Source organism: Epinephelus moara, chromosome 8 (genome assembly GCF_006386435.1).
Source record: "Epinephelus moara isolate mb chromosome 8, YSFRI_EMoa_1.0, whole genome shotgun sequence".
Classification (NCBI taxonomy): Eukaryota; Metazoa; Chordata; class Actinopteri; order Perciformes; family Serranidae; genus Epinephelus; species Epinephelus moara.
In genome coordinates this window covers 18,502,353-18,525,861 of record NC_065513.1, presented here as the reverse complement: position 1 = coordinate 18,525,861, position 23,509 = coordinate 18,502,353, and the positions used below count along the sequence as shown (strand labels likewise).

The window sequence follows — 23,509 nt, the reverse complement described above, 5'->3', positions numbered from 1 at the left end:
TTTTCCTTTCCCAGAGGTCTTCACAGTGCATGCGTAAAACAGGAAGGCGCTCGGCAGCACATTCTCAGTGTTCGCCTCACAGATGGATGGCTCCTGAATGTTAAATAAATGCAGTCAGTGCTGTTCACAGCTACAGGGTTTTTGACATTTTGCAGGTGAAAACTTGTCCTACCACACCCTTCAGTCAGTGAAACTGCAGGTCACTGTGGCAACTCAACAACTCATGATGTGTTTGCATGAGACCAGCAAGATATAACTCCACTGCTGAACAAACTACGTGCAGAGTTATTGAGTGAAGTGTTCACTTTGTTGCAGAATGTGTCACTTCATATTCAGCAAAATTCAAGACAAATGGGATTCATACTATGGTACTTGTTATGCTACACATCTTCCTGGCTGTTATCTATACCACTAGTTCAGAGTAAAAAATGATACCCATATGCTATTTGACATGACATGCTTCCAATATAATCCTGATTCATGTGTGTGTTTGAAGCACAACTGGGGGTAAATGTGTTTGTGAGTGTAAGTGATTTTATGAGGCGGCCTGCAGAGAGATGAATTGTTAAAGCTTACTGTGTGTGTAAGTATAGAAGCGTTTCTGTGTCTGACTGTGTGTCTGTGTAAACTTGTCTCTGGTGGACTCCTGGGGGTGTGTCAATAACATCTGGAGCTGGGTAGCAAGAGTGTAAGGCCATGAGCAGCTATTACAGCGGGCCAAAGGTGAACGGTCTGTGTTTGTGGATGTGTGGCGGGTGGAGGGAGGGAGAGAGTGAGAGACAGTGAGAATGAGACACAGAGACAGAGAGGGAGCGAAAAAAACAATGTATTAGTTTAAAACATTTAAGCCTACTATAAAAGTCGACAGTAAAAACAACAGCAGTTTGGCATAAAGGCTGACAACTGTCCGGCTAACTCAGTTAGCATCTCTGAATGACTCTGTTATTTTTTCCTGGGACAACAAGTCTCTGTCCAAAGAACAAAGAGCGACGAAAGTCAATTGGTATGTGTGTGTGAGTGTGCTGAGGGCACAATAACCATATTGTGCGCCCTGTTGAGCAAGCTGCACGCCAGCCCTGCACGGCTGAAACTGTAACTGTTCTCTCGTCTTTCTTTTTTAGATTCTTTTTATTGTGCTGATAATGGGGACAGGTGTATATCTAGCATATTATTAGTATTTTTAAATCAAAAAAGAAAGAAAGGTTCACCAGGGCGTTCCAGTGCTGCGTAAGTTTTGTGTCAGCTGTATCTTTGACTGGGCAATATATTGATATTACATCAATGCTGTGATATGAGACTAGATATCATCTTAGACTTTGGATATTGTAACATCTCAAGTGTCGTCTTCTCTTTGTTTTAAAGGCTGAATTACAGTAAAATAATGTAATTTTCTGAACTGTTTCAGCTGATCTATCATTGCCAATCTTACTGTGTAAATCTTTTGTAAAAGCACCAACAGTCAACCCCACAATATTGATATTCGGTCAAAAATATTATTATATTTCATTTTCTCCACATTGCCAAGGCCTACCTAGATCATTCACGTCTCAGGGATTAGCCACAAAACTATAGCAACAACTTACTCCACTCCCTCATTAACTTTACCAGCATCCAGAGCTCAGACACCAGCTCACATTTACTGATCCTTGGTCCTCAAGACATTCCTAAAGGTCACCATTCACGAGCAGTCAAGGTCGAAGGTCGCTGTGCCTCTGAAGGAGTCTTAATTGCATGTGCAAATTCTCCACCCACAGGGAACAGGCTTGCACACGAGGATACACTGTGCTGTGGGAGACTCTTTGTTCCGCCAGGGCTTTGACTGAGGTGGAGTTTGCAAAGATCCTATTTTCAGGCATTTTTCTCAGGACTTTACTTACGGTAATCCCTGTCTTGGACACTAACAAGGTCGACGGGTTCACAAATGCATTATTTTTACAAAAGCAACCAAAGTAAGAAATGGTCAAGATCTATGAAATCGGTTTCTGTAAGTATAAATGGGACCTGATCCCTTTGTAATAAACTTCATTATTATGCCCCGAGGGAGGACACATATCGCTGAAATGCACTGGCACAATAAAGTTTATTGAGGGGATCAAGTTACCATCCTCAACCTTTTCTATACTTTCTCTGAAAGTCTCATTTTAAGAACTGTTTTGGTTTTATCAAAAGATTATCTACAGGGTTGAAATTTAAATGAAACCTGCTATTATAGTATTTCTACGGTTCAGTGAATCCTCGCTGCTGACATGAAATTAATGGATTATCTTTGACAAGAAAGCCTGCAAAAGTTCACAGTTGTGAATATTACAAGCTTTTAAAGCCGTGCTTCTTCTGCACTGCTATTTACTGTAACTGAGGATAATGTCAAACCCGGTGGTGAACCACTGATTGATAATCTGGATATGCCAACAGTGTGGTGGAGTGAGTACAGAGGGATGGTGCTCCCTCAGCACTGACCACACAGACTGTGGAAGGAGTACTTCACCCTTGAAATGACCATTTGTTTATCAGTTACTCACCCTGTATTGCGTTGAATTCATGAGGAAAACTTTGTTTTTCCCGCGTGCTTCCAGAGAGGGAAGAATCGGAACATAGAGAAAATTCTCACAAACTCTCACACAACTCGTGCGGTATAATCCAAGTCTCATTTATTTATATGCTTAGTTCTTCCCAAACATATACAAAAATGCATGTTTTTGGGATGTACTGAGCATATGACTGGATAAATGAGACTTGTATTATACTGCACAAGTTGTGTGAGAGTTTGTAAACGGATGTTTTACTGTAACTTACTGTAAAGTTTTGCTGTTGTTACTGTAAATGTGGGCCCCTGTGAGTTTAATTCAACAATTGAAAAAGAGTGTAGTCTGTAATTGATATACAAATGGTCAGTGGGGTCAGGTTCACATTACAAGTGTATAACCAAGTGTAGCTGAGCAAGACAAAACAGTTCTGAGGTCACTCTTTTGTAGCTGACCCACGATATGCCACATCCAAGTAAGACAACTGGATGGCCATCTCTCTCTCTGCTTGATGAGCTTTGTGACTGTTCTGTTACAGCAGCAGCATTTCATAGTAGTAAAATCTCCCCTAACTAAGAGAGCAGATAGACCCCCATTCCTTCACACATGTAGGTTTCTTGAGCGCTACACTGACTGATGAGAAAAACAGACTCTCTTATGTCTGTACTCCAACCCACCTCCAAACTCAGCCAGCTATGACCTCAGCTCTGAGAGAGGGAGGGGGGGACAGAGGGGTGGAGAAGAATAGGAGAAGAGAAGAGAAGAGAAGAGAAGAGAAGAGAAGAGAAGAGAAGAGAAGAGAAGAGAAGAGAAGATGTGAAGTGTATGGAAAGAGGCCATCATTAAGGGGAGTGAGGGGCATGAAAAGGGGAGAGGGTGAGACCGAGAGAAGAAAAACAATGATGGCACAATCTGAAACAACATGAACTTTTTTTTTTTTTTTAAAGCAACTAACAATGAGGAATGAAATCTGTGCATCATTACCACAGCCAACCACTCAGTGCAGCTATAAAACAAATAAATAGCCATTTATCTCTGAGTATACAGACACAAAGGCGTACATACAGTACATAAACACAGACAAAAACGCGCACACACAAAATATACTATAAGCCTGAGCCAGCAACAATAGGGACTGTTTGTTTTGGACTACCAGAGCCCCTGTAATACCTCCAAACATGCTCCGCTCTACCATTTCAAGATGAACATAACAGAAGCAGATGGGGAGCCGTGCTGGAGAAGGCCTTGTTTTCACTTATTCAGGCATTCCACTACACCAGGCTACACTATGAACCATTTCAGTGTGGTAATATCCAGGAAATGCTTGAACACAATGCACACACTTCTCTCGTGTTGTCATTTCTGGCGAGACATCAGGAGATTTTCTTACTTTGCGCTCCCATCCAATTTTGTTTTGATGCTCTTGGGAATTGCATTTCATTGTATTTGTGTGTTGTTATACAATAAGAGAGAGCAAAACGAGTCATTGAGAGTGTGTATTGAGCACCAGAACCAGTAACTATTTGTCATATTTCTTGTTCACTTCACTATGCCTTCTCTCTCCATATATTCTGTTGATATCTCATCATCATTACTACTAAATTCATTATTCTGACCCCCGTCTCCTACAACACATATTTCTTCCCCTCCTGCTTTAAATCCCGTAGCACAACATACCTCTTTCACAAACCAGAGCAATATCTCATCCTCATCTTTTCTCCCTCGACTCCACACTTCCTACCCTTCGTGTCTCTCTGAGAGGAAGATCTTGTGGGCTCATGGGTCATTTATTCATTCCATCTTTGCCAGCGGGGGAGATATGAGAGATTTGTGGTTATGCATGCTGTTGCGATATGATAAACTGCGCATGAAGAGAAAGATATGAGAAAATGGATGAGAGGCTGGAAGCTCCCACCAGGATTCACTGCCCAGATTAGGCTCTCCATCAGATCGCTCTGTCGTTCCTTTTTCCCCTTGCTCTTCCACATATTTCACACACATCCCCAGTGGTCCCGCCAACTCTCCTGCAAGGCATTTGTCAAGACCTGTGATTTTAACAGTCGAGTCATTCCAATGCTTATTTCATGCTCTAACTTCTTTCAGATTTGTATTCTCATCTACCTTTCCACAAGCCCCCTTCTGTTCATTTCATTTTACGTCATATGTCTTTTTCTCCCCTCCCCCCATCAGCCCCCAACTTCTCACTCTTGGCTCAAAGCTGACCTGGGCTCCCAGTGCTATTTTTAGTCTCTCTGTCTACCTCTCTGTCTGTGCTGGAGTGGGGAACTCAGAGACGTCCCCACAGCGCACAGCGCTCATTTCCTCTCGCCAAACATGGGCAAAAAAAGTCCAGCCAGACCCGACTGCTGAAAAAGTCATTTTTCCCCCCCTTGTCCGGCATGTTACTCATATATTGTCCATGCAGCGACCCCAGCGGTGCACACATTCCTACGTCCGTCTGGACTGCAGAGACATGTGGAGGTTTATGGGTAGAGGTTGAGAAATGTGAGTAAGAGACAGGAAGTGACGGAGCGAAGAGAGTGTTAGGCCATTTGATACAAAGAAGTAGAGAACAGGAAAAGGAAAGAATGGCACATTTGTCTGGCTTGAGCGGTACAGTGTGCTCCAAGGTGATGCATCACTGTAAACATCATGACTGAAAAACGTGGCATGGTAGACCACAGGCACGGACTATTGTAATGTGGTGACAGACGTTGCTAGGAAACATAGACACTTTAAATAAAGAAAAGTGCCATTTGTTTTTATATTGTTCTGCTTCAAAAAAACCTACACATGGAATAAGGACTGTCAAAAATCCCCCACAATCCCCAGTGCTTAAAACCGCAGTGACCCAATGGGTGCTTTTCTCTTTGGCCCCTCATTAAGTGATGAAACGTGGATGTCAGAATGATGTAGAGTGCTGCTGAGGGTTGATGTTTATGTGAACACCTCTCTGTGCTTATTAAATATCCCACTCGCCGAAAGAGTGCCAGAAAAACAGAGACAGGGTTAGGAGGGAGCAAGGGAGAGAAAGGATGTGACAGTGTCTCTTGAAAAGCAAGTAATAAGAGAGGAATGTCGCAAAGAAAATAGAGAGGGGAGAAGCACATAGAAAAGGGGTAGTCTTGGTTCTCATGCTCACGGCAGCTGGCCACAGAGGATTCAGTCAGGTGCCCTACAGAGAGTGAGCTGTAACCACTGTAATCCCTGCAAACCAAGCAACAGGGCCCCTTAATACGAGCTGCTGAGCAGCATGGGATTGAAACACAGCACTGAAGTCTCCTAAAAGACCATTTAAAATTATATTTTATATGAAACGTATCTTGGTTATTAATTAAAAACGGAAATATAATTTACATTTGAATGTATCACTCATTGGAAAACAATGTTGTTGATAGAGTGACAAGGCAGAACAGACAGAAACCAAAGAAAATCACTAAGGCGATGTTTGTGGCGTGAAGTCACACATGAACAAGCCAAACATTCCCAAGCACTATGTGGTCTGTCAAGTAAGGTGCAATATCCTTTTGCAGTCATTTCAACTGAAGACAATGCTCTCCCACTGAGATGGGATTCAAGTAATGCCCCGCGGCAAGGGCAGTGTACAAAGAAATCATCGTTTGTGCTAGAAATAATAAGCAGGAGTATGTTTTCATTTTAAAACATATGCTGTCAAACTCCAGTCTGTGTCTGGTCTATGCCACAGGTATTATTGTGTCAGCAGTAAATCTGGCTCCAGGAAAAGGCTTTATGTAAACCTCTGGCAGCGGCTCGACATTTGGGTTATGATGTGACGGTAGTGCCTAGCACAGAAACCTTGATCCAATAACCAAACCGTGCCAAGTCCCAATCAACAGCATTAACACTTGCCAAACTGTCAGGATATCCTACTGGAAACACACACACACACACAGCTACACACACACACACACACACACACACACACACACACACACACACTGAGTTTAATTCAGTCAATGTTCTACATTAGGGTTTAATTAGGTGTAATAAATTACAGCAGTGTTACTGCAGACGAAAGACTTATACTCTCTGAATAAACACTCTAGAGTTTTCCATTTTAATAGTGAAACTGATGCAACACGAGAAACAATGCATCTGTTAAACCCACTATGCTTCCGTGACATTTCACAACAAAAAAACTTGATCTTCAACTTGTGTTTAATCCAGGTGCCTACAGTAATCGTACCATAATCGCAACAAACAAAAAAGTTGTTGAAAAGCTTCACCTCACACCCTGACAGTTCAGATCCACACAAAACTTCTGGATCAAACATAAATCCCTAGAAACACTTTTGGATTGATAGAATTTAAATGAAACACTTGGCCAATGTGAAGCTCTGCTATTGTGCTAATGTACAATTGAGGTACTTTTTATACACATATTTTAAAAAGTCTCACTGTATCAACAGAAATCTACCAACTGAGTAAACTTGAGTGACTCCAGAGCAAAGTAACGCAAAAACCACTGCCTGCTTTGCATGTTTCAAATACTTCTGAAAACTTTGACAGTTGGCCTGCAGGATGTTGAGACATGCTGGGGTGGAAATGTGACCTCGTTTTAGTCAAACGTCACAAAGATTTGGATTATCTTAGATGTTTTCCTCAAAAATGAATGTAAAACTCAACTCTAAAATGATCTACATGCATGTATTGAAAAGGAGAACTTACAGTAACCTGCACTTTGTAAGCATGAAAGTATGTCTTTGCTTTTATTATGTTGCACTGATGGAGAAATGCTCATACTGTTGATAAATCATGTTTAACTCCTCCTTTGATGATAGCTGCGTCAATATAGCTAAGTCAATATGAAGCACATTAAGCTGACTGCCTATTTGACCCATAAGACTACTTGCTCAGATACACCCTCTGAGCAACACTGACTGATCTGTATGGTGTTTGACTGGGTGGAGGACACAGCAGACTCCCCTGGAGACTATTACAGACCACTGAAGCTATTTGGCCTGAAGAGAATGGTAAATAGTGGGAGAAATGACAGAGGTGATGGAGCACCAAATTATAAGAAAGAGCAGAAACTGTAGCTAGACTAAATGTAGGAGAACTTGGGTTATAAAAGTACAAAAAAAAAAGATAACAACACAGTGCATACAATATCAGTCAGTGGGGGGTGAGGCAGTGAGGGGCAGAGGGAGAGACTGGATGGAATGCTGACAGGAGGAGAGGAGGGAGGAAAATGTCTGTTCTCAGCAAAACACAGAGCCAGAGAAGTTTAGAATATGACAAACTAAACAAATAAGTAATTAAATCAGTGCCAAGGCCCAGTGAGAGAAAACAGCCCTCTGTGTGCTGAGGCAGATGGAAAAGAGCGGGGGATGGACAAAGACAGAAAGGGGGACAAATAGCATGCTGCTGTATGTTAGTCGTTGATTCAAAATGTCTCAAAACTTGCAACAAGCACACAGCATTATCACGTCAACTGAGACACAGCTGAATGGGAGTGAACATGTCATCAGGTGATGAACTGGGAGGTTGTTGGTGGAGTGGTGCACGGACAACAGTTGGTCTCATGTTACAGCCATGAGTTCATCCACAGATAACACTAGTCAGTCACTGTGTAAATAGAGCTGAGCGTGTATGAATTACTTAGCTTCCACATTTCTCTCTGTGTAATATAATCTGCATTTTCCAGAAAGGCAAGTGTCTGTCAGTATAGGTGTGTGTCTGAATGACACAGAATGAGAGAGCAACATTTATGACCACAACAACTTGAAGCTTGGAGCAGCTCAGTTTCACTGGATTCACAAAATCCATACCTTGTTTTTCAAAGCTATTGGACATCAATTCAGCAAGGAGAAAGAGTCTAGTACCCCCCTGGTTGTGTGTCAAACGTGAGCTGTTCACAGAGAGGATGCAGGTATGTTTTCACTCAAAGGCACAACTCAACTCCAAGTCAACACTCAGCACTAAACATAATTCAGTCAGGAACACTTTAGTCAAAGAAAACTTTATTTCCATTTGCAGTATTATATTTGGCAGTATGGCTCTGTTCTGGGGCTTCTCTGCCTTTCCTCGGGCCTACGCAGAAAGACTCTTCCACGCGCCTACATGGAAAGCATTAGGTGGAGAGAGCACACCTCCCTGCCCTTCCATGTGCAAATGAGGAAAGCTTGAGGCAGAGAAAGTAAACCTCCCTGCCCTTCCATGTGCCTACATGGAAAGCTTAAGGCAAGGAGAGCAGCAGCAAAGACCTCCCAATCAGAGCCAGCATCAATGACAAACAGAGATGACACTGATAAGTCAGACACAACATAAAAAGGAGGAGCTGGGATGGAGGCGGGTTGCAAAGGGGCTTGCAGAGGAAGCAGCAACAGTAGGCAGGCCAGAGCAGTTTAAATAGGGCACCCTGAATGAGGCAACAGTAGGCAGGCCAGAGCAGTTTAAATAGGGCACCCTGAATGAGATTTGCCAACTGATTGCATAGAAAGGAATCATGTGATCAATNGGTTGCAAAGGGGCTTGCAGAGGAAGCAGCAACAGTAGGCATGCCAGAGCAGTTTAAATAGGGCACCCTGAATGAGATTTGCCAACTGGTTGCATAGAAAGGAATCATGTGATCAATCAGTTGACTCCCTTCCATCAATCAGTTGATTGAGCTGTTTGAGATCAGCTGATGTAGCTGATATGTGAGCTGAGTTACCTGCCTGAACTTACACTATGCTCAATATGTAAAGATCAGTTAATTTACTTAGAATTGATATGCCTGTAAAGACGGATGTGCATAGCTATTGCATTTTTAATGTAATTTCCTATTTCTAAAATCAACCTGAGCATTTGCATTAGAGAATGCAGCACTGGAGTTAAGATAATCAAAAACTTTTATTTAATATTACTACATAATAAAAGTTTTTCCCCTCTGACTAAAATGTGTAAGCAGAGCTGACGTGCCCCTCCCTGTGCACACACTGTGCAGTGAGAGAGAGATATGACATTACTCAAACATACAGCTAAAGTAAGATAAAGCATTTTTGGTCTTGCCCAGTTTTTGACTTTGTTAATAAAACACAGCAGTGCTTGGGGCTGAAACAGTGGTGAAATCTTTTTTTTTTTCTTTTTTTTTTAGGGTTTAGAATAAGATGAGTGCAGGAAATTTAATGACAGGAGGGTGTGGGCTTAAGAGTGATGGGGCACATGGAGAGGGAGCACCAGTCTATTCAAGTTAGAGAAAGCCACTCAAAGATAGGGTTCACACTGGGGAAAGCGATGAAAGGCACCAGGGGATGTATATAGGTATAAATGGATAGGGTAAGAGGGGCGCGTTTAACAATGGAGCACAATGGGGACACAGCCAGAGTGTATTGGAGGTTTCCAAGGGGGCAGAGGAGTATGTGGTTTTTGGGGGTAAGTGTGTTGATGAAAGTATTACAGGGGTCTGTATGGGGTAAATTGTTATGATTCTTAAAGGGAGGTATATGGTTTGTTCAGAGAACTATAGGAGAGGAGAGGAGAGGAGAGGAGAGGAGAGGAGAGGAGAGGAGAGGAATGACGATAAATCCTATAAAATCTTGGTCCGCTGGGATCGCTCTGGCATTTCCTGTGCATGCTGTCCCACACTGCTACACACACACACACAGCCTCATGTCTCTATATCACAGTTATTATGCGACCATTAAAAACACGATGACATCTTATCGTCAACCATTTCCTTCAGTTAAAGTAAACAGTCTCTCTCAAGTATCACATACCCACTTAGACCTAATTTGGCCCGTCTTCTCTGCTGCCTCTCTTGATGCTTTGATCTTCCTCTCATTCCTCTTCACCCCTCCACCTGTCCTCTCACATTCCCCTCCTCTTAGCTCCGTCACTCCCCCAACTTCAATGACTCTGCTTTTCAACAGCCTCTCGTCAAGACCACCCCGCTGAACTCGTCTTCACTCACTGCGATTCTTTCTCTTCCTTCTCACGCGTTGTCCTTTCTCATCTCGTTATTCCTCTATATTTCTTACCAAGTGTCCTTGCCCATTCATTTGCACCTTCTTCCCAGCCACCTCAGTCCCTCTCCACTCATCTCCCCTAGCTTCATTCAGTCTCTCTCAACAAACAACCTAGCTTTCCCACCAGGGTCGTCAGGACAACGGAGCTCCCCAGCTCTCCTCACCCGCGGCCCAATCCCACCACCGGCAAGCGAACAAACAAGACAGCAAAAAGGAAAGTGGAGTTCCCAGTCAAGGCCCTGCAGTGTGACTTTGCAAGACGCTAATAGTTAACCCTGAGAATGTCATGACTATAACCAAGGTCCTCCTTTGTAACCATGGTGAAGTGTAGGAAATTGTTTAAGCAACTTGGCAAGCGTAGTGATGATACCTCACAGCATCAGGACAGCTATGGGAATGAGAAAGGGGTGCGTCTTTATTGAAGTGGCTCAGTCTGTGTGTGTGCACTTTCATGTTTTTGCATGTATATGCACGCTTGTATAAAATATGTATGAAGGTGTCAGTGCGTGTGCCTGATGATCTCATGACCGTGTAATTAAGAGTGAAATAACAATAAATATGTTTTCGTGTGTCAAAAGATTCTTGGCTGCTGGTGTTGTGCTTGGCAAGCTCGCAAAAAGACGAGACACAGCAACACAGAACATGACGTGATGTTTCGGCGTGTGCTTGGTTACCACATTCATGCAGGCTGTGGCTAATTCAGCAGCTACAGATGCCAGAAAAAAAAGTGATGGATTTTTAAAACATGTCCTAACTTTTCTATGATGTAGAGTATTTTCTAGATGTCACGTATTTGGTTTGTTTCTGGAAATACATCAAAACACCTGTTATCTCTCCCACAAGGATCTTTTAGAGATGACCCCTCATTTGGCCTGATTCTCAGACCATCTTTCCCGAGTTAATTCTTCAGCAATTAAACAGCTGTGTGGGAGCTACTCCGGAAGATGTAGGAGCAACTCAAGAGAACATTGTGTCTCACTATCTCCTGCTTCAGCAGTTTGCAATCCAAGCGTGGCGACAACATTAAGATAGGTAGCTCACACTCATATCTGTTATAATGTGAGTTGCAATGAACTTGATTGCTGATGGCTTGGTGTCACAGATTACATCTTTGGCAAACTATGCAGCTAAGACACAAGTTATTATCAGAGGAAGAATCTATTTCTGTGATATCATTTTGTGGTTCCCCTAAAAGTGCCTCAGCTGGCTGTAGGACACACACACCAAAACACATGCACACCATGCACTGTATTCATCCTCTTGCCAATGTTTGAAGAAACACTGAAATACAGATGTTTTTAGTCAGCTATCTGACACACCCTTGGAAATACCACTCCGTCTGATGCACTCAAGGCTCATTAGTTAGATTAAACAAGCAATTCACCTCAATCCAGCTTCCATTTTTCATAGCACTTGCATGAACAATTCATCTGGTTTCACAAACACGCAGCCAAAGTTTTCCAGCAGAGCGTCTCGGCCTTGATCTTGAACTGCGACGGGAAACAATAACGTATTTGTTGTGGTCGCTGCTGTGGGCATAAAAAAGGACAGATTTCCAGCGGAAACAATGTGCAGGGGGCATCTGGATTAAGGTCAACTGCTCCGAGGCACTCAAACAAACAAAAGGAGGATTTGATAGAAAGGTCAGGTGTGAGGACGGCTGACAAAAAAACGTCAAGGGTTATTGTTCACAGCGATCTTTATATAAAACATTCACGATAATAAAAACAGAGATGCCACACCTGCGAGATACAATGACGTTTTCATGGCAGCAGCTCTTTTGTGTTTATCTTTACACAGAAAATTGACACCAAGAAGAATAACAACACTGCAGTGCCACCAAGTCATGAATCATTTATTACCAACCTTTTGCATCTTCTATGGGGCAATTACAAGTCACACTTGAACACGGTGTCAATTTGTGGTCTTGCACCCAACAGTTTGCACGCTAAGGAACCCAAACATACAGAGACACACAATACACACGTACAGTATAAACTCCTGCAGTCATGTCTCATCATGCCTGAGACCTACTATTACACTGCAGCTTCATCTTAGACCCTAAATGAACCTAAACAATGTTTAGAGGAGTAGTAAGCAGTTGTTTAGTGATTACTGTTAGAATCATTCTCTAAATCCATCTAAACAGAGACATATAACAGCTATTATAGCCATCATCTTCCAACATGCCACCCACAGACACGCTCACACAAGCAGCTAGGTAAGCTGAGGGTACTCTTTTGCAGAAGGCACAACCTACACAGTGCTGTTGTCATCTTTGAAACAGGAGCTACGTTGGAGGTATGCAACTGCTTTTTAAAAACTTATATTCAACCAGGATATGCCTGTGTCCTAATGAGACACTTACATGCTTAACTTCGGCCCTAATGCCCCACTAGAGGCACTTGAATGGCCCCAAGCACCACTCTGGTCAGCCCAAGTTAGTGCTCAAGTGCCCCAGTGTCCAGCCAAGAAGTAAAGCCACTCAGGTCGGGCCAAGTTCCTGTCCTGCTTGCTCTTGCAACGGCGGTGTGACCTTGGGGTAAAATTTCTCCTAATCTGGAATTCTTTGTGATTTTCACTGCTGCTCCTTCTGAGTCTGTGTGCACCATAGTGTGAATGGCTGCCCCTATGTTTTTGCTTTTAGGGCCTATGCCTTACTGCAACTGCAATACACCAAAACTGTGTGTGTGTTTTTGCTTCAAGGTTTTCAGCAATAGCATGCATGCTTCTTTGGAAACCATTGGAGATCTGTCACAGACAGCTACTGCACAGTATTGCACAGGAAGCACAGATAGACAGAGACACAGTTTGACGGACAGAGATAGATGAATAGAAGACTGGGCATTGGTCCACTGTAGTCGCCCTTTGACTTCCCATTTACAGTATGCTATTTATATCAAGGATCAATCGAACATGTCCTGTTACCATTCAGCTTGATAACAACACCATGTGTGGTCTTTGAAGCCTTTTCCTGAGCAGCAATAGGAAAACAACCAGACTGCTTGTTTTTTTCGTCTGCAGGATTCCAAAGTCAGGTGATCACCTGACTTTGGAATCCTGCAGACGAAAAAAACAAGCAGTCTGGTTGTTTTCCTGGTTGTTTCAATGTACAAAGCCCCAACAACCTTTATCAAGCTAGATAAGGATTATACGACAGCTCATGTGTAGACAGCTGCCATTAATGTGCCATTCGGTCTCTTTTTGACAGGTAGGTGTTTGTGGATAATTAAGGAACTGGGTAAAAAGCAGAACCTGCGCAAGGAAGTTAGGCAGTGAGCAACTTCTTGATAACTGTGTGATGATAATCGTTGTTTATCTTTACAAACAAGATAACTGACTTGCTGTAGATATAATCTTCGTCTTGAGTCAGGAAGTACTGATCATCTACAAACAAGCAGAGGCAATTAAGCATGTGCATTCACACACAATGGCAGCCCTGCGTTTTACCTTTCTCCCTCCCATCCTCTCCCCACAACCACAGGTGTATTTCATGTAGCGTGTAACTTTAGAGCAAGGAACTCTTTAGGTGTCGGTTAATCATGCATGAGCCTGTGGAAGTTCTGGCAAGTAGCAGCAACGCAAACACCCCGGGCTGATGCTGAAATAAAGGCTCCGACATTTATCAACGGGAGAGTCCCTTCACAGGAGATCAGAGGCCTGGAGAGGAGAGGATAGCGTGGTGCTTCTTAGATGAGAATGAGTAAGAGTGATTACTTGTGATTCCCACAGACTGTCAAAATCAAAGAAAAGATAAATGAAGGTAAATTAACTGTAGCCAGACTATTAATGAAGTCAGTAGCTTAAATGGTGTGTTGTATTATACTAGAGGGTTTTTTCTAACAGCAGCAAAAGAACAAAAACTTGGATACTATTTATAGAGTGTTACTGCAATAAAGTGAAGGCCTTTAAGAAGAAGTGCTGCCACAGCTATTTTTTTTATTTCATAACAATATTAAAACATAGAACAGAACTGAGAACTGAAACTTCACCCATGTGCACAACATGGAAACATGCAAAAACACAAATGACCCTCTCTAGAGCCTGTGTTTGCAGGGCTACTGTTGAACAACATGACGGACTATGTGGTAGAGGACCATCTCTGTATGTAGATCTAAACAGGTCATTCTATGGTAACAAAAACACAACAATCCCTCAAAAGATAACATAATTATCATAGTTAAATATTATACACCACTTCTGTCAATAGATGCTCCTAAATCCCACACAATGGACCTTTAATATCTCGAGTTTCGTGATCATTATCATTTGATGACAGATCACTTTGTGGCTACCATTCTGCCAAACAAAAAAAAGTTGCAAGTGAAGGCATGACATCATTTGTTCTTCCGAAATTCTCAGGAAATTCTTAAGGCCAAAACACACCGACAGCGTCATTGACGCGAGTCAAGTGCCGCCCCCAACACACACAAAAAGCGTTGCGCTGCGGGGCGATTTCTAGTGCACACTCCAGTCCGCGAGAGCTGGGAAGTACAAAATAGCGCTTTTTCAGGACATAAGACAATAGCGTAAAGTGCCGCGGTGCAGCACGTCGACGTGCGTCGAGCCGCCAGCGGTGTGGGTTTGTAAATAGAAAATAATGGGGGCGGCTGTTTTGCCGCGCATCGTACGGCGCCGGTGTGTTTTGGCCCTTACACTTTTAAGTCAAAGAGGAACTGTCTTTGTCTGGTAAAGTAAAATCTGGGCCAATAAAAACAGCACTCTAAAACAGGATTCATGTTTTTATCTCTTCCAGGAATCAAGGAGGATATGTGTATTAGAGTATGTAGCATTTTAGTAATATAAAATAAACTGTAATGTCATTTTCTAAGCAGCTTGTTTTCTTTCTGAATATATGGCTGCAGTACATTTCGCCCTACGTCTAGAATTAGACTTTCAACCCGGAGTGAATGAAGACAAGATGAATTGCTCTGTGAATACCCCATATAAACTGAATCACTCTGTTACTACAATGAAATCAGATATTTACTTTATGCGTCACTCCCTGGCTGCTGACTATAATCTCCTGCAAGAGAACACAGTGAAACACTTAGCACAGCACAGGCAGCTTCAAAGTGTGGACAGCAACACAGAAGTCTGTGAAGGTGTGTTCAAAGTCACCACGGCCCACAGATGTCTGGATTCAGCCTACACCCGAGTATGATGACTAGTGGTCAAACTGCTCCACAGCTCAACGGGAATTCACATCTGATATGCTCTGTAAGGCCGAAACAATGCGCAAACATTTTTCTATGATTTCTCCTCCTCTTTATCATGCTTGGCTAAACTGGTGCTGCTCTATTTGATACTTGGCAGGAAGACACCTCTGGTATTGCATGCTGCTTTGGTCTTATTGGAGGTGAACACGTGTAAAATGTGCAGAGCAAACCATTCACTGAGGTACTTTTATTGAACTGTTAAAAGTATTTTTCAGTTTGTGTTAAAACTACAACATACGTTAGAAAGATGTCAGCACAGTTGCTAACATACATTTCCAATTGAGCAACAGTGACCTCACTTAATGTGCCTATTTGAGTCATTAGTTTCAAACTGGACATAAATCATGGTTTCTGCTGTTAGGAAGTAGACGTATTTTCTGAGAATTAGACAATGTCCTTGGGAACATGCATTATCACTGTTTCTTTTTCTTTCTGTCTCCCAAAGCACACACTAACACAAAACACATGTACACAGTGCAGGTTTCCAGCCTACGAGTGAGACACTTTGTAGTCTTCAGTGGTCTGGGACACTGAGGAGAGACCTCCAAGGCTGTATGTTGAGCAGAGAGGTTTGAATGAAGGATGCATTGAAATTGCACCTCTTTTCTTCCGAGTCTCACCCACAAAGGGTCTGTTTCCCATTCAGGACACAAGGTCATTAGATAATACACAGAGGGACCTCAAGGCCACACAGTGGGGGCGGGACCGCTCAACAAAACAAGCCTCCTACCCCTCTCCGTGCAAACTTCTCAACACCCCCAACTTACTTTAATAGTCCCTGCAGGAAGCATATGCACATCCAGAGACAAATATATTCACATGCAAACTCACATAAAATCCTTTCGACACACACAGACGCACGCACGCGAGGTGGTCTGTTTCGGTGGTTTGACAGTGGGAATCATGACATCATCGTGTCCCCCTACCACCTCTCTATTCAGTCACAGCGGAGTTATTTAGCCTCTCTAAAGTGGGCTCAGTGAATGCTGGGGGATTTTTGTCTTTTTCTCTTTTTATTCTCTTGTAAACTCAACCAAACACGTGCTTGTTGTGGAAAGATGCATCTGTACGTGTGTGTGTGTGTGGGTGTGTGTGTGTGTGTGCGTGATTGTTTGACAGGCAGAGAGTTGGCAAAGACACAATCCAGATCTGTTGTTCACTGAAACTTTAGGGAAAAGCTCTCCAATGAGAAACTGCTGGATCAGTGAAGTATCAACGTGAGGTGTTGCCATGGGAGAAAACCTCCATAGTGATACTGAACATGGAAACTTTAAGAGATTTTCCAAATGCAGGAAAGAATGGAAACTGAGCATGTTCTGCCTGGATGGGGAACTTCTTTCCATTCAAGAATATGTCAGATTTTTAGCTTGTCAGGGTTAACTCATAGTGCTCTGAATTCCATTTCATCAAGTATGCATGGCGTCATGAGAAGCCAGGAAGAAGGTAGGAAGTAAGTGGGCAGGAAGAGCCTGTGGCAGAGAGGGATGTGAGGCAGAGGAAGATGAAACAGAGATGGACAGAATCAGTCCTCTACTTCCACATGAGCACGTGTGTGTGTATGTGGGCTCGGGCCTTGGCCTATTTCTCTAAACTATAACTTCATCAAAGCGAGCAGATACATGGAAAGTCAGGTCATACTGTAGTATCTAATCTAATTCTCCCATGTCTGTGGCTGGAGATGACAACACCACACACACACAGTAAAAGAGAGGAAGAAAATTGAGAAAGATAATGAGACAGGGAGATGGGTATTGTTTGGAAATGATGGATAGATCACCGTGGTTACAGACCAGCCAAACTATGTGACAAAAGGACAGAATGAGCCAAGTGTCAGGTGGTCAGGTTACAGCGTGACGTGCATGATCTCATATATTCTGCCAGAGCAGGATGAATGAAATATTTTAACTTTTCATGTGTCTAAGAATCATCTAGAGTCTAAATGTATGTTAAAATTTAAAGCAGTGAGCGAGTGCCTCTGAGAAAACACTCCATGTGTTTGCTTATACTTGAACTCTGGTTCTGTATCCATGTTCTAAGATGACTCTGCCCTTGATTCTGTTCTTAAATAACCTTGGACACTGTAATAGATCATCATTTCTGTATTATTGGTCAGTCATGTGTGTGGTACTCATGCGTGCTGTCTGTCAAATTAAAGAGCCTCTCCCTGAAAGACAACCCCTGTCAAGAGATCAGCACATCAGCAGAAACATGATCCTCAGCACAAAGAATGAAGCCTTACAGCTCCTGGGGGAGAATAGCAAAGTCATGGAGCGCCAAGTCCCCGGTGAGGGCAGCGGGCCGCCGGCCAGGTGCTGCGCTCTAAGCCACACCAGCCGCCTGGCGTGCGTAATGGACGGCTATCCACACCTCACGCCAGCTCTCCGAGGGGATGTAGAGAGTCGATACTAAACCAGCCTGTATGCATTTGCCCTTACTGGACTTCTAAAGACAGTCCAGGTTGCGTGCTGTCCCTGTGCTGGCCAGTTCTGTAACCCGCATTGGATTAATTGAAATCAAGCCTCTTCTTACGCAACCGCTAACCTGGATGTGCGTAAACAGCTACGACAGTAAAACAAGATGGAGAACATTAAAGTTTCATAAAGTTGTCTTGTCTTTGTAATTACTCATTATACAAGCGCAGAATTTTTTAAAATGGCATTCAATCTTATATGTTAAGATGCACACCAAAAGGACTCCCATGCAGTTTAACGCAAGAGCACTCTGTGTTACCAGTTGGTGGAGGAACGGGGGTTGATGATGTCCTCTTTGGCCGTGAGCAGCGACAGGCTGTAGGTATCAAGGTTGACCGTCTGCGAGCTCATGATGGCAAAAGTTTCCAGACCACTCCCGCAACTTCTCTCTTCACTGGTCCCGACGGTTTTCGGGGTCGGACTACGTGCTGGAAAACAGCCACAGCGGAACACCGAGGGTCGTTCACGGCCGAGAAAACAGCAGTAAAGCTATGCAGGGTCATGCAATGTGGGCTTAAGTTCCAATTTGGAGCGATCCGTGCAGGCGCTGCGCACTCACAGCGTGGAGGAGACTGCGACTGCACACTGGTCTTTGTGCAGCGGGGTAGAAGTTTTCACTATAAAGCCCCACCTCCCGTTGAGAGAGTGGAAAGCATAATGACTTCACTAGCTGGGTCACTTTGGAGGAAACGTAACCGCTCTGCTACACGTACTGATCGTAACTGCTCCGTGCATCCTGCTTGTCCTGATTTTCACTTCTTAAGGCAACTTGCCTGCTCTTCAGCTGCCTTCCACTGCGACTTTTATACACTTTGCTTTTTGAAAAACAGTTATTGCACCATACCACCACTATTTACATAATGCAACCAGCAAATGCATGATAGCTGAGGGTCAATAGCATAAAATAAGCACATAAAAATATTTATTTTGCAAGCTTTCCCACATAATTGTGATGGATTACATTTGAGCAAAAATCCAGAGTATTGTTAATGTGGTTTACAGGGGCAGTGCGGCAGCTTTGGATCTGTCAGTCTGTCTTTGTCTCTTTTTGTCTTTGAATCGGCCCCCTCTGGCCCTTGGCAGACTCCAGAGAAGCCATTTACAGTGCAGGCAATCTGACCGAGCCAAAGGAGGGCCAATTTCATGGGAACTGAGTCTGAAGCAGGCTGCATATAAAAAAAAGAGGCTGTTTCAGTGTTAAAAAGCGGCTGGGGGTCTGTTCAATGGCTGCCCAACAGTGACACACACACACAAACTGACCACCCAATCACACACACACAAACACTGCCATGCACCGATGCACAAGCTCACACATGCACACGCACACAAGCTGTGAACTCTGGACAAACTTGCTCTAGACATGCAAGCACACATACACACTCATGCACTGGTATTCAACTGTGGGTCAGTGGCATGGGGGTTTAAGATGTTGGATTATGGGAATGTTCCTGAGCTCTGTAATTTACTTAGCAGCCATTCTTAGATAATCCAGGACAGATGTCGAGGATAAAAGTCACAGGTTTTCTATTTTCCAAGGTGTCAGGCTCAGGGGGGATTTGACCTCATGAAATTTGATTTCAGATCACTTTTCCTCACATCAAATACGCCATGCCATGCTTTGCACTGCTAAGATTTGATCTGTAAAGAGTTCACAGTGGCTCGTGAGTAATCCTCTGGTGAATATTGGATTGTCCCAGTCACTGGACGCAGTCGCTTGTGAAAATAACCACCTCCTTTTAAGGCAAAGAGTTCACATTTCCATCTTTGTAGTCCTCTTCCTTGGGTACATTTTGCAACTGTTCTACAAATATAAAGCAGTTTATTAATAATTTAACAGTGTCAATATTTACATTGGAGAGGAGCAAGCCACTGTGAAATAACAAATATCTCATGCTAAAAAAAATCGTAACCATAATGTCACCATAATTTCAAGAAAAAGTAAAAATAATGACACAAATCCAGCATGGTACTTTGCAGCTTTTAAGCCTCACTATATCACTTTTTGTTTTTAAAAGTCAACATTTCTTCCCAAAAAGTCCACATTTTGTACATCCTTTCCGTAAGTTGTGTAAAAAAGTTGCATTAGTTGTTTAAGGAATGATACAGCACACAGACTCTGCTGTTTGGGTCAAAGCTTGCATGCCAGAGGCGCAGGGGGCACGACATCCCCATGCCGCTATTATTCTTACAACTTCCCGCTATTAGAGGCTCTCTTGCCCTCCCAGCCTCCCAGTGCTTCACTGTGGATGTGAACGGCAGTGCTGTTATGCTCCACTTCAGAGGACTTTGGCATTTCCTTTGCTGGGGTGCGGTGGCAGCTGTTGTTGGAGATGGGGTCTAAATGTGGGAATGATTGTATGTCCAGTGGGGATTTGGAGATTTGTGTGTGTGTGTGTGTGTGTGTGGTAATGGGGATTTTCTCCTGGTTTACTGAAAATTCTCTAATTGTCACAGGCTTTTTGTTCAGCTTCCTGCCCTCCTGACGTAGCCTAAACTAACAGAGTGTGGGTGACAGAGTGTTGAGTGGTCCAGTCGCACACAACATCCTCCCGTGGTTTCCCAGAGCAGTGTTAAATCCCAAATCCACCGAACAAGTCTCTTCATTGATTTCCAGCAAGTTCTTGTACATGTGACTGTTCCACCCTCTGATGATGGGTGCCAATGCCTGACACACAAAACATAATCTCCCTCTGAATTGACAAAATAAACTTCTGCCACTTAACAAACGGCTTCTTAGTAGAGGCATGGATTTGTCCAAATCCTGTTTTCCTGGGGCAAAGCTTGCGTGGCAGGTTTATGTGTGCTCAAACCTGATGGGTGAGGTCAAAAGGTCGGAGATGTGTTTGAGTTCAGGGGTCACAGTTTGAGCTTTGTCCTGCTGTTGTCCTACACTTTACCAGTGATATATTTTCCACTGCTCCTCTATGCATGTTACGAGAGGCCAGGATGTACCTACCTCCATATGTGTGAACATGTGCCGTCATATTTGCGTGTGTATGAACAGCTGCAACAGTTGTAATCTTCTTCTCAAGTAGTCATAAATATAGCCTTTCCTACAACATTATCCCATTGTCTTGGGAATGCACTGTTTTACAGTATGAACAGAATGTGTTCAATCTTTTGAGCGCCTTTTGTGTATTCAAACAAGTCAGACCTTGCTGTAGCATGCTACAGTGAGGTCAGCTATTTATTCATACCATGGAAACCATAACCAACATTAGCTAGAGAAACCACTTCATGTTTTATTGCTCATTATATGATAATTTTTAGGCTACACTTAGAGGTCCAGTGTGTAAGGTTTAGGTGGACAGGTTGCCACACAATCACATAGAGACAGGCAACCATTCACATCTACAGCCAATTTAGAGTCACTAATTACCCAAACATGCATGTATTTGAACTGTGGGAGGAAGCCGGAGTACCTGGAGAAAACCTACACTGATATAGGGGGAACATGCAAACTCCACACAGAAGGGCTCCCCCACCAAGGGGTCGAACCAGGAATCCTCTTGCTTGTGTAGCCCAGCACCTGCTAATGTGTGCTCACCTTTTTTTTCTGATCTTGACCTTTAGGAGGTTTTAACCAGGCTGAATTGTCCACAGAGGTCTCTTCCTCTCCAAAACAAATCCAGCTCCAACAGTAACTTTGGTGTCTTACTGTATAAGTCAATGTGTGCAGGGCACAAAATAATATACTGGAGCAACTTCCTTTTTTTTTCCAAGCAGACTGAAGACACTCTGGTATCTCTGTCTCACGTCCTCCTGTCGAGGAGTCCTGTTATTGCTTTCCCGGAGGTGGATAATGAGGTGGATGTGGGAGAGGCTCACAAGTGGCGATGATACAGCTGAGCAGAGGTTAGTCACTAGTGATACGATGTGGTGTACACACATTTATCTGACAGCTGAACTCACAAATGCACCAGCAGCTGGAGGTCAACAACACCTTGACTCAGCCTTGAGAAACAATTGAGGTCAATTGAGGTGTGCGACAGGGGAGAGAAGGTATAGAGATATGTTGCAAAGTTGGAAACAAAAGGCAATGGGTGGAGAGAGAGAAGAGAAAGAGAAAGAAATAGCAGAGTGCACACATGCACATCAAATGATCAAATGTTCCCTTTGCCTGTGTGTGTGTGTGTGTGTGTGTGTGTGTAAGAGAGAGAGAGAGCGAAAGATCTACACTTTCTCTGTGAATCTGGGTGTCTTCTCAACAGGCCTCCAGGTGAGGTCACTACTCAGCTATGCGCCTTCACAACAGCCTTGAGATATCTTCCCCTTGAGCCTCAGCTTGTACAGGTGTGTGTGTGTGTGCGCGTGGGCATGCAGTTTTAATTCACATTCTTGCCTCAGTAAACGCAAACACAAAACAGAGTGCTGCTTCTTCCCCTCTTCACTTTTTCTCCCCTTTTAGTCGTTCTAACTTACTCGACAAAAGCTTTTGACTTCATCATGGTTTCAAAGGCAGCTTCAGTGAAATATGACAAACATAAACAAATAGCAGGGCTATGCGGAAATAAAAGAGAGACCACAAATCTCTGTTCAAAAAGGGCGCACCACGTCTGCTTTCCCATACAAAACAGGCCTTAAATTAGACCGTTGTGTCAGGATGATAAAGTATTCATAAACTTTGCTTTGAGAGGCCCTGACTTAGAAGTGTATGCGTGTGTGCGTGTGTGAGGGCAGACAGTTTTGTTTATGGAGCAGACCTTGGGGAGGTCTGGACCAACAACATGTAAATGACACACACTCGGAGGAGGGTGAAATATTCAGAGGAATGTGCTGTCACTCCTCAGGCGATGGACCTTCGGTATTACTTGCTGGTCCACTTTTTTTTAGAGAATGTCCATGGCTTGAGTGTGTGTGAAAGTGTTATCGTATCCTTGAAAGCTTTGAAGCTCTGAAAATACAATCTTGTTTATCAGCTTAGTGCTGTCCCAGGTTTGATCAAATCGTACACCCTCTCTGAGATTTAGAGCTTCTTCCCACTCCTCCATCGTACTCTTCAAGGCCTCAAGCATCAGCAAAGATTAATTTATGACATCTGATCATTTCAGCTTTTATCACACTACGATGAGCCCTTACACATTTACATTGTGATATTCTCAATTGTGAGACAGTGTTTTGTCTTTTGCTCTCAAATTCAGATCTTCTTATCTGCTCCCGAGGGAACCCTGGAAAATGGGAGCCAGATGTGGTGATGTCAGCGCGTGTCTGTGACTCTCAAGCTGTGTTCTACGAGGCTGCGGTGCGAGAGCAGGGGCAAGGTTGGTGGGAAACTTGAGCACAGCCCACGGATCAAACAGCTGACGCAGCGTAAAGGTCTGTAATCA

General features: G+C 43.4%; 1 protein-coding gene across 1 annotated transcript in view; it reads right to left on the bottom strand.

Moving 5' to 3' along the window:
* si:dkey-40c11.2 (drebrin-like protein A) overlaps positions 1-18,807 on the bottom strand; it is a 36,020-nt gene extending 17,213 nt beyond the window's left edge. Inside the window, exon 1 of the mRNA XM_050050961.1 lies at positions 18,442-18,807. Coding sequence (XP_049906918.1) covers positions 18,442-18,533 — 92 coding nt within the window. The 5' untranslated portion in view covers positions 18,534-18,807. The remainder of the gene's footprint in view (positions 1-18,441) is intronic.
* Between the last annotated feature and the right edge of the window lie 4,702 nt (positions 18,808-23,509).